General features: G+C 40.5%; 1 protein-coding gene across 1 annotated transcript in view; it reads right to left on the bottom strand.

The window, feature by feature from the left end:
- NPAS3 (neuronal PAS domain protein 3) overlaps window positions 1–14,295 on the bottom strand; it is a 588,522-nt gene that overhangs the window by 17,919 nt on the left and 556,308 nt on the right. The window contains exon 9 of the mRNA XM_085301814.1: window positions 7,270–7,376. Within this exon, the coding sequence (XP_085157940.1) occupies window positions 7,270–7,376 (107 nt within the window). The remainder of the gene's footprint in view (window positions 1–7,269; window positions 7,377–14,295) is intronic.

The raw sequence follows: 14,295 nt of genomic DNA, 5'->3' as shown, positions 1-14,295 counted from the left end.
AAACTGTAATTTAGGTGGTGCTACAAATTCTCATCTTTCACGGAATGAATCAGCCAGGAATTAATAGTGGAGCATGGCCAAAGAGGGTGCAATGTATACATAGCTACCTGTTGCAGACCGTTCTCCACCTTCTTTTAAAGTAACTGACATTGGTCAGAGAGCAGAAGAAGACAATGAGCGAGACAGACCAGAACCTCACACAAACCTAAGAAGCTTTTGCTGGAGCAAACACAGTAGCCGCAGGATTTCAGAGCATGGCTAGCTCCGAAACTCCGAAAGACATGCAGCATACGTACTCTTGGTTAGGTACAAATCTCCTGAGATTCAGTGTTTCTTGCTGTGTCAGACTTGTGTTACTTGTGCTCAAACAGTTCAGTGATAGGGAATTACTGACCCAGCTGAGGGTCAAGTCACCCAGACAATTGTTGGCAGACCAGAGGGTGTAAAAATGGCTGGTGTGATGTGAGGGTGGTGGTGAGCAGTAACCAGTGGGCTGCTGTGATTAGTTTTTCACTTTGCTGCAACCAGAACAAGATGTGTGGCTGCAAGCTTATTTTGCTGTGCCTTCCCCAAAAAATCTGCTAACTCAGATGCGTTTGTCAGATGTGTTTGGTGAATAAATTCACTGGGGTCTGCACAGAGACCAGATACTCTGACAAGGCTTCCACACACCTAAATAGGTGGAGTCTGGCATCATCAGCGAGGAAGACTATCAGGTGCTGAACTGAAGACAATGATGATAATCTAGAAGCAACTGGTATGCATTAGGACAGAAAGACAAAAATTAGGTATGTGTTAAAAACAAAGTTCACGTTCATTTCTTTCCTAGTATGAAGCAAAAAACTGTTCTGTTTATAGGCTTCAGTTTTTTCCAGTTTCTTTTCTCTTGCTCCCTCTTCTCGCTCTATCACCACCAACTCCAGCCAAAAGGACATAAGGGTGGCAGTCTCCAAGGCCAGTCTCTTTGTTGGCCCTTAGTATGGGCAGACAAGACAACTGGTCACACCAAAGCCTTTGCAATACTCCGCAAACGAGATGCACTAGACTGTCATCAGGATGCCAGGCGGGCTTGGTTTAAGAATTAGCTRAACATCAGACATTCTATCATCCTAATTTAGAATCAATCTTGGTTTTTAGTGATGATAATAAACTTGTACAAACATGAGATTCATTTGTATATTTTAGCATTTTATTTCAGTCACAGAATGCAAAACCTGACATTGGAATCAGTTTGATTTTTTTTTGGTGATTGAAGATATTAAGCACTACAAGAGCATTGAAATTTCGATCTGATTAGGATAAAAATTCCTCAGGATCAAAACACTTCTTTTTCTCCCCCTACAGTTTTACTAATTGTGTGCTACTTGACATTGCGGAGTTATTCCACAGCATGATAGCAAAATATGTGAAGTGTATTTTACTGTTAGAAATTATCAACTCATTCTATTTGTTTTTCATGTGTTTGAGGTTATTAAGAGAACGAAAAATTATAAGCGATGTGCATAAGTTAAAAGGTTTAGTTCAGCTACAGCTGGTAGGCTAACCACCAAGCAATATTTTGTGTGTCAATAGGAATTTTCTACTGAACATACATAAAAGAAATCATGAATATATAGCTGATGTAAAAACAGACTGCGGGGTAATATTCCTTGAAAAATAGGGGTGCGATGAAAAAGGTGAATGTGGAATAGTTTATTTTCAGAAAGACTGGATTATTCTAACCACTGGATACCAGATAAAGTAGATCAGAGGGAATGCTACCAAACATACTCATCAGAGACCTTTGCTTTATGGGAAATGAACTGCCCTGGCTCAGTTCCTGAGGAATTGTATTTCTCATAGCTGTAAATCAAATCCTGAAGAAACAGGATGATGTTTTCTAAGCAATAGCTGAAGACAACAAGTAGCTTTTTTGTCAGTGTCAGGTTTCTGAATTTAGACCTCAATTAGGATTCCAAAATGAAAAAGCATGTATTATACACCAATACATATTTGTGACAGTGTTCTTAYGAGCAATATATTCATTTTCAAATGGTGGCATACTGTCCTATATTTGTCCAAAACTATACTCATGGCTTCCTTCAAAGGTCTTGACTTTAATACATCCTGGCCACTTCCTTAATGACCTCCCAAGTACTTGATATCACTGTTCCATAGAGATCATTATTTGTTTCAATTAAATGGAAGACACCTGCTCCTACAGCATATGATACCTATTTTCTCTTAGCAAGTAATCCACTTCTTAAATCACGAAGGAASGTTACTATCCCCTGCATGAGGGGGTGGCACAGGGGGGCAACCACGAGAAGCCCCTCTGCACAGGGAAGCACTGCACTCCAAGAGCAGTGAGTGTCAATCAGCCTCGCTGTTCCAGCTTGTACAGACCTCTAGGGTCAGAGCTAAGACCTCACAGACCAGGAATTCCATTAATTTGCTTGATTACTGGTATTAAATTGACACAGAATTTTTCCTTTAAGACTGAGGGTATTTCCTTGTCTTTGGGACAAAGGCAGTTCTACCCCTTGAGGGACTCAGGGCTTGGTGGAAGCGTGTTAACTTCTTGTGCTTGACTTAGAGCTTAGCCTTGCAATGCTTCTACGCAGGATAAGCACAAACAGAGGATTCGAGCACCTGCCCCGTTCTTACGAGCCGTACATTAGACACGGGCGCATGAGGAGGTCTTCCTAAGGTGTCAGCGCTGGTCACGCAACAACGGTGCAGTGTAAAATGTGCCACTTCTACTCTCTCATGCCACWCGCCCTAACGAAGCCTGTTACACAGGCTGGGACCGGGGCTGTGTCTGAGCCAGGGTACAGCTAGACCTGTGGTTTTCGAGCACTCGGACTGAAACACAAGGTGATCACACCTTAGCCAGTTGCTCTGCATCAACTGAGCCACGATGCTGGACTGTGTACAGGCTGCTAGCTATAACCTCTCTGAGAGAGATTTGATTTATGAGATGCAGTATCTGCCAAGGTTTCTACCTGCAATTTATTCAACAAATACAGAAAAGATAAACAAATGGGAAGTTTCCTAAACTTCTGAAATCACGAAGCATTATAAGATGAGAAATGCATTAATAAGGCAGAATTGTAACACCAAACAACTCGCTGGGGGAYTGATTTATTAAAAAAACATGATCACTGAAACCTTGAATGAAACAAGAAAGAAACAATATCCCTGGTCTTTTTATTTCTGTTTGAAAAGGCTGATACTTGTGGGATCATCACCATGTATTACTGTTTGGAAATCAGGGCAGGCGYATGCAGGGCTCAGTATAAACACTATTTTATTACTCTGCAAGGGCATCAAGCTCTAACAGCCATAAATCTCTTAAGTAGAAATTTTGACTGCACTGAGCCCAATGGAATTTTTGCTATTATTTACTTCATTGGGGTCAGGATTTTATTCTGCATAAAGTTGCTCTTTTAGGGTATAATCCCCCTGTCCACTGAGGCCAAAGAAAGCTTTTCTATTGACTGTAACTCACCTTTCATTAGGAAAGCAGTTCCCTTCAAAACACTGTCACTGCTACGGTCCTGGATACCTTCTTCACTATTATACTTACTATGGTCACGTTCCAGAAACTGCTTTTGTCTTCTTTTATCTGAGATTGAGTTAACAAGGCCTGTTTTTCAAAATTCCAAATGGGCTACAATGATCTGCAGCCATCACAGCCCCCTTAATTTTTCTGTATGATTTTGGGCAATGTCTTCTTCTTTGCTCATTTTTTTTCCTCTTTGATGTCTATGAATAACCTGTCTGAGAAGGCAGGATGACCTGATCTTACTTGTTTTTTCCTCGATATGTTGTTAGTGAACAGGAAGAATAACGGTTTTATTTCTGTTTATTTTTACCCTCAGATCTACCATTGCAATTTTGAATTCTTCTTGTTTTAATATTTAAAAATTATTTTCTCTTCTATAAAATCATTTAAGATTTTTAGACACAAACTACAGTCCTCTATCAAACACATCCTTTTGAGTTTGCTGCTTTCTCAGGTTTGCTTCTGCTTTGACACAAGACTTTCTAACCATCACTTTGGCTTCCAGCTCCTCTTCAAAACATTGCTTTTTACCCATTGTAATCTTAAGTAATCATACCCTATGTAGTACTAGTAGGTCTCCTCCATTATTTATTTAGGGAACTGCAGTACTCCTRGATTTTACCTTCTACAGACACTGTCTCTAAGTTCTTGAATTTTGGCTCTAGTCTTATTTTCACTAAACAAGAGGATTTTGTCATTCTAGCTTCATCTGAACTTGATTGCCTGGGATAGACAAGTTGCTACGATGTGTTTGGGGAGGTTGTGGCTTTTTTTTTTCCTAAATGATAGAAAAATTAAGTACACTTCTGTGCAAAGGTACGAGCCACTTCAGCTCCTGCAAGAGTTATAATAGGCAGGTAAACTTCTAGTTACGCCTTTCTGGATTTATATGTTTGTTTAGAGCATTTTGTTTTCTGCTGTTACTAACTGAAAATGTCCTACTGCTATCACTTGTTCAGTATTTCCAAGTCTAATTTAAACCTGAAGATCTTTCATCTAGAGCTTGAGTTTGAATAATATGAAAAGACAAATGCAAAGCCCTGCATCTGTGATGGACTGATTCCCTGCAATGGTWCAGACTGGGGACTGGGTAACAGCTTTGCTGAAAAGCTCACAGGGCTCCTGGTGGGAAGTAGGCTACTAWACATAAATTAGCAGTGTGTCCTGTCACTGATAAAGGGGAACAGTTATTGGACTGCATGGAAAAGAGGATAGCTAGTAGGTCAAAAGAAGTCATTATTGCCCTTCACTCAGCACTCTTTAGAGCATTTCTGAAATACTGTGCCCAGTTTTGGGCTCTCCAGTATAAGAAAGATTTTGATAAACCTGAGTGAACTCARCMGAGGACCACTAAGATGGTAAGGGGTTTGGAGAAATTGCCCTGTGAGGAGAGGCTAGGGGAACTATTATTCATCAGCYTGGAGAAGAGACAGCTTCAGGGGGACCTAAGAGCAGCCTGTCCATATCTACAAGAAGGTTCTTAAGAAAATGGAGTCAAGCTCTTTATTGAGCTGCGCAGCAGGAGGATGATAGGACTCACGGTCATGAGTCATAACAGAGAAATTCCAACTGGATAGAAGGAAATTCACTATGAGGAGAGCTAAGCTCCTATTAAAGATAATTGGAACAGGCTGCTCAGTGAATTTATGGAACATCTGACCTTGGAGGTTTTCAAGGCCCGAGTGGACTAAGCGCCAATYTGCTTTGAATTCAGTGTTGCTCTTGCTTTGAGCATGAAGTTGGACTAGATGACCATCTGGAGTCCTTTTCAACCTGAATGATTCTATGAAGATCTTGTTCCTATAATCCAAGAGAACAAATGTATGTGAAATATCTAACTGGCCTAATCTAGTTGAAAATTGGGCCTAGCATAATAGAAGCAAAAATAATTATACTATAGTCACACAGCAAAGTATGGAACCTCATTGTGCCGGATGCTGCTAAACATAACTCCTTGTGCTTAAAAAWCTTGCAATTCAATTAGCTAAAAAGGACACACAGTGAGAGAGGAACTAGCCAGAGTGAGGTGAAGAGATTTTCTAGAAGCCAATCTTGTCTCTTGGGTCTTCTATGTCTTAGTCCAGTCCTCATCCGCTGGCCTACACTGCTGCTTACACTATCTGCATGAGTCTCTAGGTTTCCTGAAGATGAATGTTTCATAAAGCATATTCTATTTCAGAGAGAAGTGGTCATTGAGAAGATTAAGGTCCTTTTCAAATAGGGTGTTCATCTCTGCCAGGTGGTACGTTAAGACTGTAAGTCATAAATATCTTTTATTTCCTTGGTCAGATAGTGCAGTGGAAGTGCAACTTGTCTTATTTGACTTCCAGTTTCAAGAGCACCAAGTAAGTTTCTGAATTTGTTCATTCATTTCTGAGAAATGCCATATTCTCCCGGATAGTAAATGCTGGAGAAGTAAATGATGCAAAATGACTTTGCTTATTATTTTGGATAATTGTTTTTTTTCCCCAGAAATGTATGTAATCTGACCTTCTTTAGAGAAATGCAGTTTACTTTCTAGAGACTTCAGGGACTAGCTTTTTAAAGCATTACAGATGCTAACATCAGAGATGGCTGCCATATATTATCATAGAAGTAGTCCCTGCTCTCCAGCTTTCCAGTTGCAATGCTTCTGTTATCTTCCCTTGCAAATCAAGCAAGGTACTTTTGGACTGAAGATTTGTATTGTCTTCCATTATAGTCATATTGTCTTATAAAAGCTAAYTAAAGGTGGCTGGATTTGGGTGGCTACTGTTTTGTTAGTAAATGTTAGCAGGCTGTGGGGCCGGGAGTAGAGCTATTCAAATCTGGGACCTTGAGTCTGAGATGCAGCTTACAGATAGTCTTGTACACTGAGAAAACCACAAGAGCTAATCATAAATGCAATGCCAGTCACTAAAACTTCCAATATCTGGCTTCACTGCAAGTGCAGAAAAATTAGAGGTTAAGGGCCTAATTCTCTTTTCGTACCAGGATAAATCAGGAGCACCATCACTGAAGTAAACAGATCTCAACAAGAAAAGAATTAAGCCCTATGGCTTTTAATAATAAGAATACAAAGAATTTAATTACAACGAATCWAGTGGAAATTCCCTTCCCCATACATGCATGCACATATACATGCACAAGCTCTCTGATAAGATTTGTCTGTTGTTACGTTTTTGTACAACTTCCCTTGTCCTCGTCCTCATAAGATCCTACCAGGGTGCAAATAAGTGGCACTTAGAAACTACAGGGATGTGAGCTACATAGGTGATAATACACTGCGTGGTTAAAACACTGGCAGAGCTGTAGCTCAGTTGTGCCTGGAACAACCTAGTGAAATCCCAACTATGCTGCAGTTTCTGGTCTCTCTGTTGTGACTCAGAAAAGGAAAWGGAAGAGAGGAGCTCATTTTCTCTGCTAGGGAGGTAGTTTCTCACCTAAGCAATACCTCTTTGAAGGAGTAAAATAATGCACAGCACATATAACTGAACAGCTGCTGGAGACTACTGTAATACAAATCTAATTTTTTATTTCCACATATATGAACAATCTTCTATGTCTCTACAAAGACTTGAAAATACATAATACAACAAGTTATATTTGAGCCACCCTCTATGGCATCCTATGACAAAAAAAGCAGGTGCAAGATGAAGATCCACAATTGTGAAATATAAATATTAGTTCAGGAGCAATCAGGTGTTGTGCCAGATGATTTTGACAAAAATTGAGGTACTTACAGTCTAAGTGACTATGTCTGATGCCTTCCACATCTTCAGCATGAATGAAGTGGTAGCATCTCTTTCCTACGATATCTACAGGGGTCAGATCCATGTAATCACTAATCCTAAAAAGGAAAAAGAAAACACAGCCTATAATTTAAGAAGGAAAAGAATACAGGAATTGTCAAATGACTCAGAAACTGAAATCTGCAAAAATGTTTTTCACTGCTGTAGTAATTCTGTGGACTCCACTACTTTTCTGAATGGAATATCTGTACAAAGAAGATAGATACAGTCTCTGAAATAAAACTGTTTTTAAAGAAACCTTGAAATCATTTAATGCATTGAAATAGGTGGAAAGTTAAGCTTTAACACACATTCCTCCCACAGAATAACACCAAGATAATATAATTCCGTGAAATTACAAAGCCTTAGCAACAATTTTAAATCCTCATTAAAAGACTAAGATGATTCAAGGTTACATAATCAAGTAAAAAAATGTTATGTTTATACCAAATGATTAGAGACACCTTTCATTTCAACAGATTGGTCTTCTATTGGGCATATTCATGAAAAAGCTCTTCAACCATTTTTGGCACAAAGTCCTAACCGATATTTCAAGGGATGTAATTTAAATGCTGAGACATACAGATGCCTCAGGGTGTTATCTTTTTTAGTCTCATTCACTTGGGAGCTCAGCTCTCACTTTGGGCCCTTTCAACTGGGACTTTGTGGTTTAGTGCACATAGAAACTTAAAAATCTATTCTGCAGATCTTTGTGTGTATGCATACATATGTGTGTGTGTGTGTCTGTCTGCACATGCAAAATCCTGACATCGCCTGCAAAGATGTCAATGTCCTTAAATGCAGTACAGAAAATAACAAAAAACCAAACATGCCTTGCTTACACAAGCATCACAAGCCTTTGAAAGTACGTCTGTTTGCTAGAAATAGAATAATATTTAGGATTTTAAATGTGCTGCAATGAGTGGAGTTAGCAATCATAAGATATATTTGCCATCTTCCATTTCCAGGGTTCCAGGAAACACCAAACCAAACCTCTTTATATAGCCAGGGAGCTGAAGCAACCGGAGCATGATCCAGAGCATAGGCTAGGCTCAAGCAGAAGCCGAACCGTGCAGGTCAGTGGGGTTCCCTCAGGGCAGACGCTGCAGACACCGAGGCACTGACCGAGGCAGAACCGTGTCTGCCTGGGTGTATGGGAGAAAGAGTATATAGATCAGAAAGGCTGAGGAGGAGAAAGGAAGCACTGAACAGTGCCACAGCAGCTCTGATGGTTTGTGGCCCCCCCTCCCCAAAAGAAAAGAAAAGAAAARRGGATACAAACAGAGAGGAGGTGCTCGGAATAAAGSCRAGAGCRGAGAGCCAGCACTGTCTGTTGTTGKGCGATCTCCCTCCCCTCTTCTCTGTGGCGAGAATTTGTGTCCTGCCTTTGGGAATGCACAGGATTACATCAATGACAGTGTACTCTMCCATTAATTTCTTTTCTTAAGGGAGGAAAAAAATTGCAGGATGCAGATAACTGCTCAGGTCAAAAAGAGTTAACAACAGCACTTCTGTCCTTAAGTAAGTAAACACCCTTGCATTTACATTTATATGGAGAAGCACTGCAGAGTGCTCAGGGTGCCCCATAATGTTCAGTAATAGTAATGAACAAACCTGCATGAAATGTCTCCAAATCACACGGCTGAAACTACAAGTAAGAGAGCTTATTTTGAAATCCAGAGAGTCTTTGCTATGAAGTCTGCAGGGTCACAGTACCAAGGGATGTAATAGTCCCTGGGAGTTAGCTGCCATTTCTGGCTGATGGAGCAGTGGCTTCGACTAAAAGGCCGTTCCCTGGGCCCGCTGTCCTGGCGGGGTYGGCTGGAGAAGGTGCAGTCAGCACCTTGCAACCAAAGTGCTATGATCTTTGCATTTTTACCAGCCGTTCTCGTGCGTCCTCTGTGCTGGCTCACCAGTTCAGATCCCACCGAATACGTGCGGAGCCAAAGCTGGGTTTTGYAATTCTTCGCCCTCCCTGCAGGAGGATTTCCAGAGCATGGCCTAGGGCACAGCTATGCGTGCTTGTACGACGTGTAGTTTTTGAACAGCTTTTACAGCATGAGAAACCACGTTGTTCATTTATACTGAGCCTGCCTCAAGTGTGTATTTTTCTATTTCTATTTTTCTGGAAACAGTGGTGGCCAGCAACTCCAAAACCTGTAGGGGGAGAATGACTAAGGCGAGTGTTTGAATTTACTTTGAGTAATGGGGAGTGAGGCACATTTTTGCTCAAGAAGAGTGCTATTTTGTTCCCACTCTAAGGATCAAGTGCATCTGTACTGATTTTAAACCTAGCTGAGTCTCTAATAAGATTGTAGCCAAAGTCATATTGGCAAAAACATGCTATTTTCCTTGGAATTGTCATAACATCTTTGAATGATGTAAAAAATGATCAAAAGAAGAAGTATCTTTGTGGCCTAAGGATTTAGTAATTCAGTGAAGTATCTGAACAATTTCAGCTATAATATGTTGGTTGGATTTAGGATTACAGTTCTAACATGATGAGAGATCCATTTACCACAATAAAATCTCTACAAAATGCAAAATTTATGTTGTCCTAGCAATTCCCATTATAAAAGTAACAGAATTCCTGACATCTAGTGATGAACTTTTATATCTCTTTTTTTGGAGAGAGATGTTTGGGCCCAAATCCACAGAAACACTTAGACACGTCAAGCGGATTTTAGAGCTCCAGTCTAGAAGTGCTGTCTGCAAAATGCACACCTTCTCCCCCAGAAAATGTGCAAAGCTTCAGAGATCTGACACATGACCATATTAAGCATTCTCATTACTCTCATGTGCCAGCTGAACCGTGATACTTTTCAATATCAGGCTGTGAGCAGATGTCACATCACTTGCTGTGCATTTGCCATAGGTGGAAAGCATGCATGTAGACAGTTACCATTAGTTCAGTTGACACACAACCTTCACACGATCCAGTTTCAGCTTGTAAAGTCTTGAAAGGTTTCATTCTACATACGTGCAGAATTGCCATCCTCTTTTTCAGGAATTAGTGTCTAGGGAAGTTTAAGCCAGGCAAGGCTTTACGAACTTTGCTTCCCTTCATCAATCTCCCCATGAAGTAGGTGGACTCGGACTTACAAGCAGAAATTGTCAGATCAAGTTTAGCACAAGACAGAACAGCTTTGCTACACTTTCATAACGGAGCATGTTGTAGGATATGCACCTTTCAAACAAACTGCCTAGTTGCAGCACTTAACCAGATGTGGGACATCCTTGTCTAATCCGTACCACAAACTGCATTCGAAATGTGTATCTCCTATCTTTTGGAGACGACATCATCCACCAGAATAAAGACAAGTCTATAATGACGGTCGTGGGGCTCTCTCTATCCCTCCTGCAGAGYTACTTCACTTGGTGCACAGTAAATTAGGTGCTGGGAAACAAATAAACTGGAAACTTTGCCCAGAGACAAGAAATCTCCCCAGAGAGAAGGGAGTCTGAGATTGAAAGGTTCCTGCTCCCTGGACTGCCTGTTTTTTCTTATATTAAACCAAGTGCATAAACAGTACATGGAGCAGGAACCAGACTTTAGGTCTCCSCGCTCCAGGTCTAGCCTGGCACAGTTTGCTGTTTTCTCTGGCCCATGAATCTTGCATTTTCTGCTAGAAGGTAGCTCTGCTTCAAGATCAGGAAGATGAAATAAATCCTCCTGCCCCAGTAAATAAAAAGAGGCAATCTCTTGGCACATGGAAGTTCTGTTACTTCCAGCCCTTCAGTGATTGCTCCAGCAGCTGCAAGGAAAGAAGGACAACTCGCACAATTTTGTGAGTGAGCAGCACAGCGCAGATGTGGAGTCACTAGAATGGGAGCAGTTGTGCTGCAGGAAGGGGAGGGTGGGAGGCACTGTGGCATGACCTTAAGTTTAAGGGTAGTGTTACAAAAAAATTGTTCAAATAGACATATTAAGGACACAGAATTTTTAAAATAAAAAAGTGGAAGAAGAAACATAAAGATTATGAASAAAGAAGGTATGAGTGAAGATCAAGCACTGACAAGCAATACAAGCAACAACACCAATACCAGAAGCAAAAGAAATGACACCAAACACGACACTCATGCTTATATGAAAGATACCAAAGATGGAAAATAATTAATCTGGAAAAATTGGGAAAATGGGAAATTGGGAAAAGAAAGTTTATAATGTTTCTTAAAGTATTAGTTATAAGACAGATCTTGCAATTCCCATCCCTCCACAGAATAAACCAACAGGCTGATGGGTAGGAACTCAGTTCTACTTAATACACAGGCCTGATCCTGTAAAAAAAAGMACAGGCTTATCTTTGAGCAGATCAGTGTTTCTACTGACTTGCAAAACTGCTACTATAACTGAAACCTAACGGTAGGTATATAGTACAGTATTTTGTTGAATTAGAACCAAATTGCTCAGACTTTGCTAGGCTTGAAGCTCTCTACACAACACTGTTTCTACGTATCTTAAGGAACTGTTGGCAATCATTGCTATGRCCAACAGGATTCCTGACATGGGCAGCTCCACAGATTCTAAAACCCTTGTATTTGGAAATACCATGGTCACCAAGTTACTTCCTTTCTGGGACACATTAGCAGATATGGCCGTAGCAGCCCACACTAAACTGGGCTATAAGCGCTTTCCAGGTGGTCTCCAATCACTAATAGTTGACACTGAAGCCTGATATGGCCCTCTAGCAGTAATCTCTTTATTCTGGTTTTAGTTTTTTTATTTCAGTCTAAGGTGAATTGTCCTCTGGAGAAGCCTATCTCACTCCATTGACTGATAAAGAAATTCTAGACAATTTTAAACTAGATGGTGAAGTTTAGATGAAATGAATCCCACACTTGGAAAGCAGGCATGGATTTACATACCACATTTTAGGCACCAAAATTTTAAATCCCCATTTTATACTCCCAGAATAAAATGCTAATGGCTAGAAATAGTCAATGCATTAGCTAACTGATCTYGCCTTGCACAGTGAAACTAACGGTTCCCCAGTTTCTGCTCTGAGTCCAGGATTCTGACGGAAACCTTTTCACTCAGAGGAAAGCAGCAAGATGCACCCAAAGACTCGAGTAATGCCACTCCTGCTCCCTGCTGCTGCAAGCAGGCAGCCACTTGGAAAACTAGGAGTACTATTGATTTCACTCCTGCTGATCCAGTGGTCCATGGTGAGCATTCATTTCAGTTAAGTAGCAATGCTTCTGCTCCATACTCCCTGCGGCTGCCAGCAACTCCCCATTGCTCCATAAATAGTGCTTACAGCTTCCCCAGCATGCATCCATTTTTCTCTGTTTTTATCAGTGCTGCATTTGTTTTCTTGTTGCACCACAGAGAATTTCTCTGCTTTCTCCATGGGTCGGGAGCCAAGCTCGTATACCCAGGAAAGGATACTTATGCTCCCTTACTGTAGGCTCCGAAGAGAGATCCCAACTTCCCCCTCACTCAGAATTGCCTCAGCACATTTGGTAATTAATCCAACAGCTTCACATCGGCTGCTCAGTCACATCCTTCCCTTCTTCTGTTCTTCGCATGCCTCCAGCTTTCACAGCCACCTTCTGCTTTGTACCTCCTACGAAGACCAAGCCCTGTCAATCTACCTCCATTTTCTACCAGTGGAAACTCCACYGCTTCAGTGAGCCACCACGTGCCTCCCAATCACTCCCAACCAAAGCAGAAGTGTTTTTGCTATGTGGAATTCCTCTTATAATTAATTTTTAACACCTCCACAGTGGCTTAAAATGAAACTGTTGCAACATAAAATCAAGTATGCAATATGCATTCTACTCTAGCRTGCAAGATAAAATCCCTCACAAACAGGGAAAAGTAACATTAGAACACTGCCTTTATCTTAACTAATGAAAAACATTAGTAAATTCAACACAAAGCATCTTGCATAAATTGGCTAGCTTAGCATAGCTTACAACTGGCTATCAGCTCTTCCTATGCGATTAACRAGTGCTCCAAGTCTGATGTATCTTAGTTTTTTCAGTGGTGCCACTCTCAGGCATTTGAAAGTTTTATTGCTACATAAAAGTACAGAGAAGGTTTGAGAAAAAGGTTTAATTAAAAAAAAACAATTTAGGGCTCATAAAAATGCCAAATTGATGGCAGAGAAAGCATAAATCTTTCTAATACAGCCCAACAAATTCATATCATACTTGACATGAGGAATAGTTCATTTTTCGTATTCATTTGATTCTTGGATTTTTTTTGTTGAGGTTGCCAACAAAGGTAACAATAAGTTGGGGTGTTTTTTTAAAAGACAATCTATTTTTTAGGAACTGGGCAGATGTCAGCAACTCATTTTACAGACGCCAGTGAAGAGCTCTGCAATGGCAATGACTTTCCATTACTATCAAGGTAGGTCACAAATCAAAGACTAAGGTCCAAGGTTCCAGCTATGTTCTRCTTCAAACCCCCTGATTTTTTCAGTAACTGTGCTAGATTATACATAGTCTAGAAACTAGTTTAGTAGAGTCCTGGACAAAAAGTGAGTCAAAACTTTMATACCATTAGGTCCCTTTGTAACCTTGTGCAAATCACTTTCTGTGGCTCAGTTTTTCCGATCTGAAAATGGGAATAATATCTTTTCTCTTTATAAAATGATTAACAGTCTAGATGAAATGTTCTTTCTAATAGCCAAATAATATTATTAATATTTATGGGAGTTTAGCAACATGACAGTAAAGATAAATTCCCAACTGAAACCTAAGACTATTTTTAGTGGTTTAAGGCCCCGATTCAACAAAGCACTTGAGTTTATCCTTCTCTATGTATGATATGCCATGGCTGCTGTCACGTGAAAAGATTACCTTAGTCATCTTGGTTGTTCCACTTCTYTGACGACAGGTCCTCTTGACAAAATCTCTTTTGGAAGGCATTACCTCCTCTCTTGCTCTCTAACCTTCCCCCACACCTCAGGCTTCCATCAACAGACCCAAAGTTCTTTATACATTACATTYTTCCCAAATCTTCACCTC

Source organism: Rhea americana, unplaced genomic scaffold, assembly GCF_003343005.1.
Source record: "Rhea americana isolate MKP2758 unplaced genomic scaffold, rheAme1 scaffold_18, whole genome shotgun sequence".
Taxonomy (NCBI): Eukaryota; Metazoa; Chordata; class Aves; order Rheiformes; family Rheidae; genus Rhea; species Rhea americana.
This window is presented reverse-complemented; position numbering and strand designations above follow the sequence as displayed.